Here is an 18,646-nt window from a genome sequence, read left to right as displayed (position 1 = left end):
GCAAATCTTCATGAGGTTTCATGAGGTCATGAGGAAAGCTTTAGATAATGGTTAGTGTATACAGCATGTTTCCATGTCACGCTCACACTGCCACGGTTGTTGTGTTACAATCTATTTTTAAAGTCATAACTGATTTGTGTTCATGCTACATTTAATTCGTTCTGTTGTGTTGTTGTTGTTTTTTTTTGTTTGTTTTGTGTCTCTGTAATATGTGCAGTAGCTCCTCAGGTTGATTTGCCCACCGTGTCGTCCGTTCAGAAAGGTAGGAGTTCAAACAGATTCATACAGATGTTTACCCCCTCCCACCCCCCACCGCGTGGTCTACTGTATGAATCTGATATTAACCACATTATATGCGTTATATTTTCCCCTGCTGTCCTTTAGTCCCTGTTTTTTGAGCTCCTGGGTGATGGAGTGATGGTGTTCTGATATGGTGTAGGGTAAAGCAAAGCCTTTCTGGTGACTAGTGGGTTTTTTTTTTCCTGAATGAAAAACATCCCTGAGTCCCCAAGGGCAGAGCTTAAAGGAGATTTCATCACCTAATCTCAAACTTGATCATATCACCACTCGGATTGTGGGAATCCAGACATCTGTGAGTTTTCCGCAGATATGTGCAGCAGGTCGGAAAAAATGTGACATTTTCACATTTTTTTGGATAAATCATAAGGCTGGTGTGATTTTGCAAAACAGTGTAGCGATCAGAGTGCAGGCATCGTGTAGGAATGTCACTCGCAGTGTCTCACGTGAACACGTGAAGAGACGAAGCTGGGGCTGGAAACCAGTAACGTGAGAGTGTTCATTTCATAGACGCTTTCCATGGATCATCTGTGTGAGTGAGAAACTCAGCTACAGCCCGAAACACTGCTGAATATATAACCGTAAACTAAAACATCTGTACTGAGGAGCTGCACACTTCATTACCAACCACAGTGTACCAGACATGTGACCTACTTCTAATCAGAAACAAGGAAAGAAGGAACAGAAGCAACTAAAAATACACGAAAAACAATTATTGACTAAAGAAAGAAAGAAAGAAAGAAAGAAAGAAAGAAAGAAAGAAAGGAAGGAAGGAAGGAAGGAAGGATGCTGGGCACTAAAAAGGAAAAGAAAGAAAAAAATTTAAATCACAAAGAAAAAAGAAAGAAAGACTAGAAGGTAGCATAAAGATAAAAAAAGATGTGTAATAATTAATGATAATTAAAGCTATAGAAATTATATAGAGAGATGGAGAGAACGAGAAGGAAGTAAACACATGAAGTGGTGAGGAAATAAACGAGTGCAGAGTTCACAGTATAAAATCGTTATTGTTTGTGATAAAATAAAGCAGTTGTTGCTGGTGAACACCAGTGTTCAGATCATTGTATATCCTTAGTGTGTGTGTGTGTGTGTGTGTGTGTGTGTGTGTGTGTGTGTGTGTGTGTGTGAGGGACCTGACCTCAATCCGGATCATGATAATGAAAGCCCTGCTCACAAACACAGACTGCAGTGTATCGACTTCACCAAACAAAACACACACACACACACACACACGCACGCACACACGCGCACACACACACACACACACACACACACACACACACACGGACACACTTGGGTGTTAAAGAGAAACTAGACCAGAGAGAAATAGGGAGAAAGAAAGAAAGAAAGAAAGAAAGAAAGAAGAAAGAAGAGAAGAGAAACCTTGTGTGAATTCTCATGTTTATTCCGGCTGCTATTTTAATTATTTCTTCGTATTATAGTCTTTTCCATAAGAACCCATTTGCACGTCGTTTCCGAGTCGAGTCGAGTCGAGTCGAGCCCGCCCCCTCCCCCACTCTCAGTTGTTCCTGTTGTGAAACTGGGACGAGCAGAGACGATGTACTGAGGAAATCTTTAATAGAAGATGGATAGATGAGGAATATTTGCTGTGGTTCAGATAAGGACGTGTAATTTCTCATGGTGGATCTGACGGAATCAATATGGCTACAGTTAGCACTCTCCTTACGTTTCTCTGGTGAAGGGACGCTGAGGCCCGGCGCATCGCTCTCCAGTCTGTGACCTGGAAAACTTTGTTATTTTGGGATGTATGAAGGGAATTTAGGCCTGGGGATGTACACACAGAAGTTCCAGCTTCTCTTTGCCATTCCAAGCACAGGCTGATACCACAGTGAGGAACATCATCAGCTTTATCAGAAACCTCAACTACGTTATATTACACATCTCAATCACGGGTCTGTATATTCTCCAGTGTTACATGGGAGCCAGAAAACACCCTAAAGTATGACTGTAATGGCAAAAATAGTGACTGTGATGGCAGTATTAGTGACAGTTATAGTTATAGTAAAAATGATAGTAATGTAAATAGTAATAGTGACAGTAATGCCAGTAATAGTAACAGTAATAGTGACAGTCATAGTGACAGTAATAGCAGGAATTATGACTGTAATATTGACAGTAATGGCAGTAATAGTGATAGTAATGAGAATAATAGTAACAGTAATGGCAGTAATTATGACTGTAATAGTGACAGTAAAAGTGACAGTAAAAGTGACAGTAATGGCAGTAATAGTAGCAATTATACTGACAGTAATGGCAGTAATTATGACTGTAATAGTGACAGTAATGGCAATAATAGTGACAGTAATGGAAGTAATAGTGGCAGTAATAGTGACAGTAATGGCAGTAATAGTGCATTTGTGGCATTTAGCAGACAGTATAGTGACAGTAATAGTGGCAGTAATAGTGACAGCAATAGCAGTAATAGTGACAGTAATAATGGCAGTAATAGTGACAGTAATGGCAGTAATACTGACAGTAATGGCTGTAATAGTGGCAGTAATAGTGACTGTAATGGCAGTTATAGTGACTGTAATTGCAGTAATATTTACAGTAATGGCAGTAATGGTGACAGTAATAGTGACTGTAATGACAGTAATAGTGGCATTAATAGTGACAGTATGGCAGTAATAGTGACAGTAATGGCAGTAATAGTGGCAGTAATAGTGACTGTAATGACAGTAATAGTGGCAGTAATAGTGACAGTAATGGCAATAGTAGTGACAGTAATGGCAGTAATAGTAACATTAATGGCAGTAATAGTGGCAGTAATAGGGACAGTAATTGCAGTAATAGTGGCAGTAATAGTGACAGTAATGGCAGTTATCGTGACAGTAATAGTGACTGTAATGACAGTAATAGTGGCAGTAATAGTGACAGTAATGGCAGTAATGTTGACAGTAATGGCAGTAATAGTGACAGTAATGGCAGTAATAGTGGCAGTAATAGTGACTGTAATGACAGTAATAGTAGCAGTAATAGTGGCAGTAATGGTGACAGTAATGGCAGTAATAGTGGCAGTAATAGTGACAGTAATGACAGTAATAGTAGCAGTAATAATGACAGTAATTGCAGTAATAGTGACAGTAATGGCAGTGATAGTGACAGTAATAGTGACTGTAATAACAGTAATAGAAGCAGTAATAATGACAGTAATGGCAGTAATGGTGACAGTAATGGCAGTAATAGTGGCAGTAATAGTGACAGTAATGGCAGTAATAGTGGCAGCAATAGTGACAGTAATGACAGTAATAGTAGCAGTAATAGTGACAGTAATGGCAGTAATAGTAGCAGTAATAATGACAGTAATGGCAGTAATGGTGACAGTAATGACAGTAATAGTAGCAGTAATAGTGACAGTTATGGCAGTAATAGTGGCAGTAATAGTGACAGTAATGGCAGTAATAGTGGCAGTAATAGTGACAGTAATGACAGTAATAGTAGCAGTAATAATGACAGTAATGGCAATAATGGTGACAGTAATGGCAGTAATAGTGGTAGTAATAGTGACAGTAATGGCAGTAATAGTGGCAGTAATAGTGACAGTAATGGCAGTAATAGTGACAGTAATGACAGTAATAGTAGCAGTAATAATGACAGTAATGGCAGTAATGGTGACAGTAATGGCAGTAATAGTGGCAGTAATAGTGACAGTAATGGCAGTTATAGTGGCAGTAATAGTGACTGTAATGACAATAATAGTAGCTGTAATAGTGACAGTAATGGCAGTAATGGTAGCAGTAATAATGACAGTAATGGCAGTAATGGTGACAGTAATGACAGTAATAGTAGCAGTAATAGTGACAGTTATGGCAGTAATAGTGGCAGTAATAGTGACAGTAATGGCAGTAATAGTGGCAGTAATAGTGACAGTAATGACAGTAATAGTAGCAGTAATAATGACAGTAATGGCAATAATGGTGACAGTAATGGCAGTAATAGTGGTAGTAATAGTGACAGTAATGGCAGTAATAGTGGCAGTAATAGTGACAGTAATGGCAGTAATAGTGATAGTAATGAGAATAATAGTAACAGTAATAGTGACAGTAATGGCAGTAATGGTGACAGTAATGGCAGTAATAGTGGCAGTAATAGTGACAGTAATGGCAGTTATAGTGGCAGTAATAGTGACTGTAATGACAATAATAGTAGCTGTAATAGTGACAGTAATGGCAGTAATGGTGACAGTAATAGTGAAATTTAAGTGTAGTTTAGTGATTGTTAGCGACCACCGTATTTGAGTTGCTCTGCACATTCACTGCAAGTGTGTTAAATTGTTGCATTTAACACAATAAATAACTGCAATTTGTAAAAAAACAAAAAACAAAAAAAAACATTCTTTAAATCTAGAACCTTTTTTTTCCCAATTGGAACCCAAGATGCGATTATTGGCACATGCACTCGTCCATCTTTCATTTCCGAATGTGTTCAAACAAACTTGCAAAAATCTAATTTTCAATCCTGCATGGTTGAAGATTGCATCTGCTTTGTGGATTTGTTTCACTTTGACTTCTTCAATCATTACATCATCCTGTTTTCTTCATCATCTACATCATCGTCATCATCCTGTGGTAATGTGTGCTACAAACCTTAACGTCTCATTAACACACACGTTTCTCCTATTTCTAAACGCACCCCGACATCCTGCGGTCCTAACCAAGCATGCACCCACACACACACACACACACACACTAACACACACACACACACACTAACACACACACTAACACACACACACCTAAACACAGTGAGCGTATACTAACTCCATTGCTTTCTCATGAGCCTCAAATCGAGCAATCATTCTGCTTTTTTCGGAGCATGAGCCATTACAACACAAACACACACACATACACACAGGTATACACACACATGGCTTACAGACCCGGTCCCATTTCTCTCCCTGTGTGTGCAAGACTGCGAGTGTTTCGGCCACTCGAACCGCTGCAGCTACATCGAGCTGATAAACACGGTGATTTGCGTGAGCTGTAAGCACAACACTAGGGGGCAGCACTGTCAGCTCTGCAAGCTGGGCTTCTACCGCAATGCTTCGGCCGAGCTCGACGATGAGAATGTGTGTATAGGTCAGTGGGCCTTTCGCTCCATCTCATCACGCCATCGCTATCACACACACACACAAACGCACATACACATAGCTTAGCTACATGCTTAGCGTCAAAACCTCATCCCTTCATCTGGCTGTATATCCTGCCTCCTCATTCGCATCCTATCCTCAGCATCACTCTCTTTTTTCTAAACTCACACACACACACACACACACAAAAACACTCTTACGCATACTTTTACATGTGCACATGTGGTGTTGTGACTGACGATGATGATGTCTGGCAGTCAAACTTATACGAATGTAAATGGCTGCTTCAAAAAAAATATGCAGTATATGTGTGTGTGAGTGTGTGTGTGTGAGTGTGGCACACAAGGCAGTAGTAATAACAATAATAGTAATAACAGTATGATGAATATTAAAGAAAGCAACTAATACTAGTAATTCTAAGCATCAATGTAGTAGTTTTACTAGTTGTATAAATAAGTACTGCTTTGTTCTGAAACAGGGAAATAATAATAGTATTTCTTATTTTTAATATTATGATGTTAATACATTTGTAACAAAAAGAAAAAAACAACAACAACAATAATAATAATAATAATAATAATATGAGAAAACTGTCTAACTAATAAATACTATCATTACAATTCTTGTTACTATTATCTATTCATCATAAAAATCAAACAATAATAAAACATTAATTAAACATAAAAAAAAAAAAACATTAATGGTGGTAACAGTAATGGAGTAACAGTACTAACAGTAACAGTAGTAATAATGACAGAAAATGTATTTGTAACAGTACTGACAGTAACAGTAGTAATAATGACCGTAACTTTGATTGTAACAGTACTGACAGTAACAGTAGTAATAATGACCGTAACTTTAATTGTAACAGTACTGACAGTAACAGTAGTAATAATGACAGTAACAATAGTAATAACGACAGTACTGGCAGGAACAGAAGAAGTAACGACAGTACTGAGAGTAACAGTAGTAATAATGACTAACGGCAATGTTTACAGTACTGACAATAACAGTAGTAATGATGACAGTAACTGTAATAGTAACAGTACTGGCAGTAACAGAAGTAATAACGACAATACTGGCAGTTGCTGCTGCTGCTGTTTCTTTCGGCTTCTCCCGTTAGGGGTCGCCACAGCGGACCAACGACAATACTGGCAGTAACAGTAGCAATAACAACAGCAACAGTAGTAATATTGACAGTACTGATAGTAACAGTAGTAATAATGACAGTAACTGTAATTGTAACAGTAGTTGCAGTAGCAGTAGTGATAATGACAAATGGCAATTTTTACAGTACTGCCAATAACAGTAGTAATGATAACAGTAACTGTAATTGTAACAATTCTGGCAGGAACAGAAATAATAACGACAATACTGGCAGTAACAGTAGTAATAATGACAGTAACTGTAATTGTAACAGTACTGGCAGGAACAGTAGTAATAACAACAGTACTGGCCGTAACAGTAGTAAATAAGAGTGTCTGTAATTGTTACAGCACTGAGAGTAACAGTAGTAATAATTACAGAAAAAGTAGTGATAATGACAGTAACAGTAGTGATAATGGCAGTAACAGTAGTAATAATGACAGTAACAGTAGTGATAATGGCAGTAACAGTAGTGATAATGACAGTAACAGTACTGATAATAGCAGTAACAGTAGTAATAATGACAGCAACAGTAGTGATGATTACAGTAACAGTAGTAATAATGACAGTAATAGTAGTGATAATGACAGTAACAGTAGTGGTAATTAAAGTAACAGTAGTGATAATGACTACTAATGACAGTAGTGATAATGGCAGTAACAGTAGTGATAATGGCAGAAACAGTAGTGATAATGACAGTAACAGTACTGATAATAGCAGTAACAGTAGTAATAATGACAGTAACAGTAGTGATAATGACAGTAACAGTAGTAACAATGACAGTAACAGTAGTGATAATGACAGTAACAGTAGTGATAATTACAGTAACAGTAGTAATAATGACAGTAAAAGTAGTGATAATGACAGCAACAGTAGTGATAATTATAGTAACAGTAGTAATAATGACAGTAACAGTAGTGATAATGACAGTAACAGTAGTGATAATTACAGTAACAGTAGTAATAATGACAGTAACAGTAGTGATAATTACAGTAACAGTAGTAATGATGACAGTAACAGTAGTGATAATGACAGTGATAATGACAGTATGATAATGACAGTAATAGTAGTGATAATGACAGTAACAGTAGTGGTAATTAAAGTAACAGTAGTGATAATGACTACTAATGACAGTAGTGATAATGGCAGTAACAGTAGTGATAATGGCAGAAACAGTAGTGATAATGACAGTAACTGTAATAGTAACAGTACTGACAGTAACAGTAATAATGACAGTAACAGTAGTGATAATGACAGTAACAGTAGTGATAATGACAGTAACAGTAGTAACAATGACAGTAACAGTAGTGATAATGACAGTAACAGTAGTGATAATGACGGTAACAGTAGTAATAACAGTAACAGTAGTGATAATGACAGTAAAAGTAGTGATAATGGCAGAAACAGTAGTGATAATGACAGTAACAGTAGTGATAATGACAGTAACAGTAGTGATAATGACAGCAACAGTAGTGATAATTACAGTAACAGTAGTAATGATGACAGTAACAGTAGTGATAATGACAGTATGATAAATGATAGTAACAGTAGTAATAATGACAGTAATAGTAGTGATAATTACAGTAACAGTAGTGGTAATTAAAGTAACAGTAGTGATAATGACTACTAATGACAGTAGTGATAATGGCAGTAACAGTAGTGATAATGGCAGAAACAGTAGTGATAATGACAGTAACAGTACTGATAATAGCAGTAACAGTAGTAATAACAGTAACAGTAGTGATAATGACAGTAACAGTAGTAACAATGACAGTAACAGTAGTGATAATGACAGTAACAGTAGTGATAATTACAGTAACAGTAGTAATAATGACAGTAATAGTAGTGATAATGACAGCAACAGTAGTGATAATTATAGTAACAGTAGTAATAATGACAGTAACAGTAGTGATAATGACAGTAACAGTAGTGATAATTACAGTAACAGTAGTAATGATGACAGTAATAGTAGTGATAATGACAGTAACAGTAGTGATAATTACAGTAACAGTAGTGATAATTACAGTAAAAGTAGTAATAATGACAGTAACAGTAGTGATAATGACAGTAATAGTAGTGATAATTACAGTAACAGTAGTAATAATGACAGTAATAGTAGTGATACTGACAGCAACAGTAGTGATAATTACAGTAACAGTAGTAATAATGACAGTAATAGTAGTGATAATTACAGTAACAGTAGTGATAATGACAGTAATAGTAGTGATAATGACAGCAACAGTAGTGATAATTACAGTAACAGTAGTAATAATGACAGTAATAGTAGTGATAATTACAGTAACAGTAGTGATAATTAAAGTAACAGTAGTGATAATGACTACTAATGACAGTAGTGATAATGGCAGTAACAGTAGTGATAATGGCAGAAACAGTAGTGATAATGGCAGAAACAGTAGTGATAATGACAGTAATAGTGATAATGACAGTAACAGTAGTGATGATGACAGTAACAGTAGTGATAATGACAGTAATAGTAGTGATAATGACAGTAATAGTAGTGATAATGGCAGAAACAGTAGTGATAATGGCAGAAACAGTAGTGATAATGACAGTAACAGTAGTGATAATGGCAATAACAGTAGTGATGATGACAGTAACAGTAGTGATAATTACAGTAACAGTAGTAATAATGACAGTAATAGTTGTAATAATGACAGTAACAGTAGTGATAATGACAGTAACAGTAGTGATAATGACAGTAATAGTAGTGATAATGGCAATAACAGTAGTGATAATGACAGTAATAGTAGTGATGATGACAGTAACAGTAGTGATAATGACAGTAACAGTAGTGATAATGACAGTAATAGTAGTGATGACAGTAACAGTAGTAATAATGACAGTAACAGTAGTGATAATGACAGTAACAGTAGTGATAATTACAGTAACAGTAGTAATAATGACAGTAACAGTAGTGATAATGACAGTAACAGTAGTAATAATGACAGTAACAGTAGTGATAATGACAGTAACAGTAGTGATAATTACAGTAACAGTAGTAATAATGACAGTAACAGTAGTAATAATGACAGTAACAGTAGTGATAATGACAGTAATAGTAGTGATGATGACAGTAACAGTAGTAATAATGACAGTAACAGTAGTGATAATGACAGTAACAGTAGTAATAATGACAGTAACAGTAGTGATAATGACAGTAACAGTAGTGATAATTACAGTAACAGTAGTAATAATGACAGTAACAGTAGTGATAATGACAGTATCAGTCTCACTATAAGCACCTTCAGAAAAATGCAGCTGTACTGTTTCTTTCTTTCTTTCTTTCTTTCTTTCTTTCTTTCTTTCTTTCTTTCTTTCTTTCTTTCTTTCTTTCTTTCCTTCTTTCTCTCTTATTTACTTGCTTATTTTCCTCTCCCTTTTTAAAATTATTTTTCTCTTGTTATTAACCCCTCCTTTCTCTCTCTCTCTCTCTCTCTCTCTCTCTCTCTCTCTCTCTCTCTCTCTCTCTCTCTCTTTACTTCCTCTGTTTACACTCCACCCAACACCCTTTATTTTCCTTCTTTTCCTCTCCATCAGCTGTCTGTCTTTCTCTTTCACCTGATTTTATTGCCCCTTTCCTTCCTGTCTGTAATTCTGTTCATGTCTGATCACTTTTCACATTCATTTTTATTCCTTATGTCTCACTGTCTCTCACTGTCTCTCTCTCTCTCTCTCTCTCTCTCTCTCTCTCTCTCTCTCTCTATCACATGCTATTTCACCACATCACTTTCTCTCTCACTGTCCCACTAATATCTTTCTTGTTTATTTTCATTTTTTATTTAAACATTTTTATTATAAATTTCCTTCATTTCTTTCTCTCTTTTATATTTTTCATTGTCTTTATAACCATTTGTTCTAGTTTCATTTCTTATTCATTTCTAGGTGATCATTTTTTTCATTTGTAACCTTCCTTCTTTCATTCTCTCATTCTTCTATTCTTCCATCCTTTCTTTATTACTTCCTTCTTCCCTGTCTTCCTTTCTCCCTTGTTTAATACCATAGTATTTTTTGTTTGGGTCCATCTGTCTATCCATCCTTCCTTCCTCCATTCCTTCCACTCATCCTTATTTCCTGCCTTGCTTCCTTTTCTCCTTTCTTTTATCTATTTTGTTTAGAAAATCTTATCTTTCCACTTCAGTTCCTTTATAAATGTTTTCCTTCTTCCTTCCTTCCTTCCTTCCTTCCTTCCTTTCTTCCTTCCGTCCATTTCTTACTTCGTCCATTTCTTACTTAATTCCTTCTATACTTCCTTGCTTCCATCCTCTTTTCTTTGTGGTCTTTCTCTCCTTTTTTATTCTACTGATCCTCCCTTCCTGCTTACATTAATCTTTTTCTTCCTTATTCCTTCCTTTTCACCTTCTTCCTTCCTCCATCCATTTGTCTTCCCTTCATCTTATTATGTATTTTTCCTCTACCTTTTCACTCTCTCTTTTTTATCTTTGTCCATTTTTGTCACCACATCTTTCTCTCGATTTCCTTCATTATTACATTTCTTTGTATTATTTGAATGGAACACTTTCTTCCTCACAGATCTCTTTCTTTTCTTTTCTTTCCTTTCATAAAAGCAGTCTCTGTAGAACACACAGACCACTCGCTTAGAATGTTTATACAGTATATAGTGTGTGTGTGTGTGTGTGTGTGTGTGTGTGTGTGTGTGTGTGTGTAAGTGCTCTTCCTTCATCCATCCCGCAGCTCATCTCAGTCACACAGTAGCACACGATGCAGTGGAGCTTGGCTGTAATAATAACGCATCAGAGTGACACTTTGGGCTGAAGGTCATGAGGTCATGAGCCAAGGTGATGTGATGATGCGATGCAGAGCGTGTGTGCCGTGTGTGTGTGTGTGTGTGTGTGTCTCTGCAGACTGTAATTGTAATCCTTTGGGCTCAGAGAGCGACCGGTGTAATGGCACAGGGTTCTGTGTGTGTAAGGGCGGAGCTACAGGCAGTAAGTGTGGCCAGTGTCTCCCTGGATTTTTATGGGACAATGGCTGCAGATGTAAGTACCACAACTCACTACACACACACACACACACACACACACACACATACACACACACACACACACATTCTCTCACTCACTCATTCTGTTTTACTTTCTCTCACTCTCTTACTCTGTTTATGCCTCACTCTTCCTTTCTCTCTCTCTCTGTCTTACTCTTTCTGTCAAATCTGCCAAACTCTCTGTCTCTCTGTCTCTCTCTCTCTCTCCTTCTGTCTATCTCTTCCTGTCTGTCTCTTTCTGTCTATCTTTTCCTATCTATATCTTTCTCTCTCTCTCTCTCTCTCTCTCTCTCTCTCTCTCTCTCTCTCTCTCTCTCTCTCTCTCTTCCTGTCTATTTCTTTCTTTGTTTCACTTTGTGTCTCACTTTTTTTGTCTCATTCTCCTCTTGTCTATCTCCCTTTCTGTTTCACTCTTTTCTGTACATCTCTCTCTCTCTCTCTCTCTCTCTCTCTCATTCCTTCCCTGTCTTGTACTTTGTCTAATTCTCTGACTGTCTTTCTCTTTTTTTCCTTTGTGTCTTATTTTCTCTGTTTCATTCTGTCTGTCTGTCAATCTCTCTACCGTTCTTTTTTCTCATCTCCTATCTCTGTATCCCAATAACTCAACCCACCTTTCCTTTCATCAACTTTTCTCCTTCCAATCTCTTTTATTCTTCTTCCAACATTTTCTACTTCCTTTGTGTTTTTTTTTTATTTTGTCTTTTTCCCTCTTTTCTTTGATCACTCCTTTACTGTTACTCCTCTCTCTCTCTTTCTCTCTCTCTCTCCCTCTCTCTCTCTTTCCCTCTCTCTTGTCCGTGCATGTTGTTTGGCCCAGAGACGGCTCAAGCGTCTTTCCTCCGCCAGCTCCAGATGGAGTGATGATCTGCTGTGACCTTTCATTCGAGCACAAACTCCCAATTCAGAGCAAATTAAACCTCACACTCATGTTCCAACCCCCACACACACACACACACACACACACACACACACACACACACACACACACACACACACACACACACACACACACACCTAAGCCAGCTAATCATTCTCCTATGGGTGCTGATTGCATGTCTGAGTTTGGAGTGCAGTGTGAGAACCTCCTGGTACTCAGGCTTCTTTAATGAGCAGCACACTTTCCTTTAGATATTCTGTCAGCGAGGAACCGAGCAGTGCGAGCGTGTGTGTGTGTGTGTGTGTGTGTGTGTGCGCGTGCGTATCGTGTTTGTAATTTGGGTAAACAGGAAAAAGCCAGAGTTTGGGTATTGAAGCAGTAAGACGTGAACAGCTGAGCTAATATTTATCATGAGCTACATGTGAGGAAGCCTGTGCTAACAATTAGCTTGGCTGCTCTCGTACACACACACACACACACACACACACACACACACACACACACATCATACAAATACATCATTCCCACAAAAAAAAAAAGTATGGTCATGATTCACAGAAATGAGTCCTGGATAGAACCATGGAGAAATGTGTGTGTGTGGCAGCAGTGTGTGAACGTGACTAGCAGAATTACGCTAGTGCTCACACACACGCACACACACACACACACACACACACACACACTGAATCATGCACAGGCACGCTCACAATCTTACACAACCTCAGCCTCATATGAAAGTTCACGCACACACATACACACACGATAACACATATATAATGGTGTTAGACCTTCAAGCTCAGTAGGGAATAGAGAAGAGAGACTTATGAAGAAAAAATGAAGCAAGGACACACACACACACACACGCACACATGGATATTTTTCCCCGGATATTTTTTATAAATGAGATCCTCTACAATACGTTTGTCTTTAATGAGCGAGCCAGAGGTAATTGAGAGGGTGAAGGAAAAGCTCCCTGAGACTTTATCAGGAAGGAACCTTGAGAGGAACCAGACTTAAACAGGACTCCATCCTCTTCCTCATCCTCATCACTGCATGCCCTTTCACTATAGTTCCATCACTGTTGAGGTTCTCATTTATGATGGGCAGAAGATTGTGGGCATCTGACCAGAAGATGCTTCATTTTGGACACCACATTTCACATTAGGGCTCCATTTGCTTTTAGCTCCACACTTCTGTGAAGATGTTTCCACTAGATTTTAGAGTGTGTAGATTGAGGTACAAGGACGTTAGTTAGTAAAGCCAGGTACTGATGCAGGTGAGGTGAGGAGGTCTGGGTTGCAGCCAGAGTTTACAATCATCTCAATAGGGTTAAAGTTAGAGCTTTATAGCAGATCTTCCACTCCATAACTTCATGGAGCATCACTGGGGCATCATGATGCTGGAGTGGTTTTGGATCTCCTAGTTTAAATGAAGGGAAAATTTCATGCTCCCGCATCCAAAGACGTCTGATACAATTATACAATTGTGTACCTCTGACTTTATGAGGAGAAACACATATGGCTTGGAAAGCCAGGTGTCCAAATTCTTTTGGATGTGGAATAATGTGGAATGAGATGTACTAAAAGGAGCAATCGTGTGGTCTGGTGTCCACAAACCTTTTGCCATGGAGCGTATGTTGAAGATCTCAGTGAAGTGAAATCGCAGCACCATTGACTGAGAGACTTAAGGTGAATTTAAAAAACACAATACATTACACACAGTAAGTGTGTGTGTGTGTGTCTGTATGCACTGCACCACCACAATACACCACTGTACCACCTCAATGCCACTGCACCACCACAATACACCACTGCACCACCACAATACACCACTATACCACCACAATACCCCACTGTACCACCACAATACTCCACTGTACCACCTCAATATGCCACTGCACCACCACAATACCCCACTGCACCACCACAATACTCCACTGTACCACCTCAATATGCCACTGCACCACCACAATACCCCACTGCACCACCACAATACTCCACTGTACCACCACAATACTCCACTGTACCACCTCAATACGCCACTGCACCACCACAATATACCACTGTACCACCACAATACACCACACTACCACCACAATATACCACTGTACCACAATACTCCACTGTACCACCTCAATATACCACTGTACCACCACAATACCCCATTGTACCACCACAATACTCCACTGTACCACCTCAATACGCCACTGCACCACCACAATACACCACTGCACCACCACAATACACCACTGTACCACCTCAATATACCACTGTACCACAATACTCCACTGCACCACCACAATACACCACTGTACCACCACAATACCCCACTGTACCACCACAATACTCCACTGTACCACCACAATACGCCACTGCACCACCACAATACACCACACTACCACCACAATACACCACAGCACAATACAGCACTGCACCACCACAATACCCCACTGTACCACCACAATACTCCACTGTACCACCTCAATGCCACTGCACCACAATACACCACACTACCACCACAATACACCACAGCACAATACAGCACTGCACCACCACAATACCCCACTGTACCACCACAATACTCTGCTGTACCACCACAATATGCACTGCACCACCACAATACACCACTGTCCCACCACAATACCCCATTGCACCACCACAATACACCACTGTACCACCACGATACCCCACTGTACCACCACAATACACCACACTACCACCACAATACACCACAGTACCACCACAATACCACTGTACCACAATACTCCACTGTACCACCACCACAATACACCACAGCACAATACAGCACTGCACCACCACAATACACCACTGTGCTACTGCAGAATGTAGGGTATTTGGGTTAGAGGAAAAAGAGAGGTAGAGTAAAAGGGGGAGAGGAATTAGTCAGAATATTAGAAAAATAGTCAGAGTTATAATTATAATTGTTTAAATATTTGTATTGTATTTGATATAATTATTATACTACATTATATTAATTATGTTATATTAATTATATTATATACAGCATTATATTATATTAGTTTATAATATTTTTATGATATTATATTATATTGATTTCTGAGAAGGTATGAAGAAGGTGTGAAGTGGGGGGTGGGTGGTGGGGGTCAATAAAAAAAGAACTTGCATTCTTCTATTTCAGAAGTTTTCCTGCTCTCAGATTCTCTCCGCTTACACAATCTCTTCATCCACACGGTTTTTCATCCATATAATCTTTTCTTTCATTCATCCCTACATCTTTTTATCTTTACATCTTTCATCCCTTCTATTTATCCATTCTTTCTTTCATTCCTATGTCCCTTCATCCTGTCAGCCAGACATTCCCTTTATCATCATCCCTTTATTCTTTTATCCATACACCCCTTCACTCCTTCAACCATACATCCCTTAAAAACATACATCACTACCATATTTCTATACCCCATTTATCCCTACATCTCTTTGTCTTCACACCCATTTATCCCTTCCTGTTTTTACTCCATCCCTCCTTTACTTCATCACTTCTTCCCTCCACCTGGGACTCTTCACTAATAGGTTGTATTGATTTTTAAGGGTTCAAAGCACTCAATAAACTGCTCCTGCTCTACTTTCAATCACCCGACCCCCGACTCCCCAATTATGACCCCAATGTCCCCCTCCCTACTCTGACTTCCCCTCCTTCACAACCCCTCCTTCTCCCAAAGTCCCTCCCTACTCTCTCCCTCCCCACTCCTAAATCCCCCACCATTTACAACCCCTCCCTCTGCCAATGTCTCCTCCCCACTCCGACTCCCCACTCCCTTCACAACCCCATTCCCCTCTCGATGTCTGCACTACCACCTCACATATATACAGGCGGCATTGACCAGGTATCAGGAGACAAAATCGAGACAAAAAAGACAAGGATAAAAAAAGAGAGTGTTTTACACTGTGTGTTGCAGATCTTTTTTTTTTTTATTCTTATTTTTTATGGCTTCTCTGTTGTTTCTGTTGTAATGCTGCTGTATGACCCGAGCACTTCCTGTGTTTGGACACTGACATGTCTCCCCGTGTCTCCCCTTGTCTCCCCGTGTCTCATCTCTCAGCGCGGGTGTGTGACGACGAGCTGCTCCGATGCCAGAACGGCGGCGTGTGCGTGAACAACGTGAGGTGTCAGTGCGCTCCTGGATTCTCGGGCCTGCTGTGCGAGAAGGTTCAGTGCGACGGCGGAGTCGACTGCGGATCGTCTGATTCGGCTCGGACCTCCGTCCCATCCTTCATCATCATCATCCTCCTCCTGCTGCTGCTGCGCTCCTCCTGAGCTTTAACACTCTGAGAAACACACACAATACAGTGTTTTTTTTCTTTTTCCATCTGAGCAATCTCTATCTCTCTCACACACACACACACACACACACACACACACACACACACACACACACACACACACACAAAAGCAGATGATCAGATACTCTAATTCGGGAGGACAATGAATAAATATATAAATATTTAAATATATATATAAATATATATATATATATATATATATATATATATATATATATGTATAAAAAAATATTACAAATCTATAAATAAATAAACAAAGTTACAAGATGTTATTTAGAGAATTTATCTGAGCATCGCTTTATGAGAGCGTCAGCGTGAAGGAGTACGGTGGGACTAAGCCATAGCCGAAACACAAACTCGCCCTTCCTCATCCTCTTCATCCTTACACTGGTTTCCTCCTCTTCGTCCTCCTCCACTCCAGCCACCAGAACCCCCTCCTTCTCCTTCTCCTTCTCCTCCTCCGCACCTTCACCCCGAACACCAAGACGCAAAATCATCCGAAAAGCATCTTGCGACTTCCTGTTTATCGCCATGGTAACTTCGGGATCGAGACGGCGAACGCCTGCGACTTTTGGACCACTTTTTTTTTTTCCCTTCACTCCGAGTGAACGTGTCCGGATGTGTCGTGGACTACGTACGGAAAGTCGGAGAGAAAAATAAAAGCGAATAAAAATGTAAAAAATTTGAAAAGAAATAAAAGACACGAGGGGGAAAAAGAAATCATGAACATTCTTTGCTGTCGGTGCATCGTGGAGACGCGAGCGAGACGCGAGCTAAACGCGAGTGAGACACGAGCGAGACGCGGTTGGAGAAAATCCATCAGCTCGTGTTTGGTGGAGAAAAAAAAAGCCTCGACGATCACTTTATTCCCCATTGATTTTTTTTGTTTTTTATTTGGTTTTTTTTTAATTATTATTATTATTATCGTTTTTTTTGTCGTCCGATGTCAGAGTCAGTGCGCCATTTGTGTATTCGCTGTCCCCCAAAATATAAATAATCAATCAATCAATAAATAAATCCATGGCGAAGTGCTTAAAGAAAACCATCAGCGTATTTAATTTTTGTATTTACAAAGATTTATTTTCTTTACAATAAATAGGACAGAATTTTTTGTATTATTATGATTATGATTATGATTATTATTATTATTACTCATATTACTGATGAACTGTGTTTAATATGAGCGATGTGTCTGAATGTGTTCAAGAAACATGAAACGATGGATGACTTTTTGTTTTTTTGCTGTTGTTTTTAGGGGGCCAAGCACCACGAAATCGAAAAGTGTGGAGACGTCGAGAGTTTTATGGTTTGTGAGAGACACGTGAATGTTCCTTTAGTTTCTACGTGACCAACTCTGTTATGTAACGCTATGAAGATTGACTTTGACAAACAAATCTAGAAATGTCCAGATGTTCTGCCTTTATTTCCATTGAAAAATCCGACCTCATCATGAAGAACAGCTTCACACACTCTCAGCATCTGGACCGAACGTTCAGATGAAATACTTTACCGTGTCTCTTGTAAAACCTGCCAGAGATGTTCTTCACTAGCTGGAGGTTTCCTGTTTATCCCAGAGCAGTTCAATAGGATTTATGTGAGAAGACTGGGCAGGTTGTTCCATGAACCTCTGAATAACTCGTACAGAACTCAAGATGTAATCAATGTTTCGGCTCATCGTCTTGTTTTAACGGTGAAGTCGCTTCCCATAAGATGGAATCGCATGGTGTTGAAGTGTAAAACGGTTGCCATGTTGGTCTCCAAAACAACCCCGAACCATTAAGCTTCCACCTCCATGTGTGACTGTGGGGGTGAAACCATCTGAACACATCTTCTCTCCTGGTCTCTTACACAAGTTCTTACACAAATATGTC

General features: G+C 39.0%; 2 protein-coding genes and 1 long non-coding RNA gene across 11 annotated transcripts in view; 2 read left to right on the top strand and 1 right to left on the bottom strand.

Annotated features, from left to right (window-relative positions):
• ntng1a (netrin g1a) overlaps positions 1-17,820 on the top strand; it is a 147,512-nt gene extending 129,692 nt beyond the window's left edge. For 2 of the 9 annotated variants that reach the window (XM_046847088.1, XM_046847087.1), the window contains 3 exons: positions 218-262; positions 11,437-11,571; positions 16,535-17,820. In XM_046847088.1, the coding sequence (XP_046703044.1) occupies positions 218-262; positions 11,437-11,571; positions 16,535-16,749 (395 nt within the window). In that variant the 3' untranslated portion in view covers positions 16,750-17,820. Of the gene's footprint in view, positions 1-217; positions 263-5,228; positions 5,397-11,436; positions 11,572-16,534 lie in introns of all 9 variants that reach the window. The other 7 variants (XM_046847094.1, XM_046847091.1, XM_046847095.1 and 4 more) reach the window with 5 other exon arrangements.
• Positions 5,412-10,249, top strand: LOC124384345 (dentin sialophosphoprotein-like). Its single transcript, XM_046847115.1, has 5 exons — positions 5,412-7,142; positions 7,174-7,601; positions 7,743-8,079; positions 8,201-8,845; positions 8,916-10,249. Exons 1-5 carry the CDS (start codon positions 6,686-6,688, stop codon positions 9,956-9,958), a joined length of 2,910 nt encoding a protein of 969 aa, XP_046703071.1. The 5' UTR covers positions 5,412-6,685; the 3' UTR covers positions 9,959-10,249.
• Positions 16,369-18,646, bottom strand: part of LOC124384350 — a 7,710-nt gene continuing 5,432 nt past the window's right edge. The window contains exon 2 of the long non-coding RNA XR_006925381.1: positions 16,369-16,760. This is a non-coding gene — a long non-coding RNA (uncharacterized LOC124384350). The remainder of the gene's footprint in view (positions 16,761-18,646) is intronic.

Source organism: Silurus meridionalis, chromosome 4, assembly GCF_014805685.1.
Source record: "Silurus meridionalis isolate SWU-2019-XX chromosome 4, ASM1480568v1, whole genome shotgun sequence".
NCBI lineage: Eukaryota > Metazoa > Chordata > Actinopteri > Siluriformes > Siluridae > Silurus > Silurus meridionalis.
Note: the sequence above shows the minus strand (reverse complement) of the source record. Positions and strands in the feature narration are given on the sequence as shown.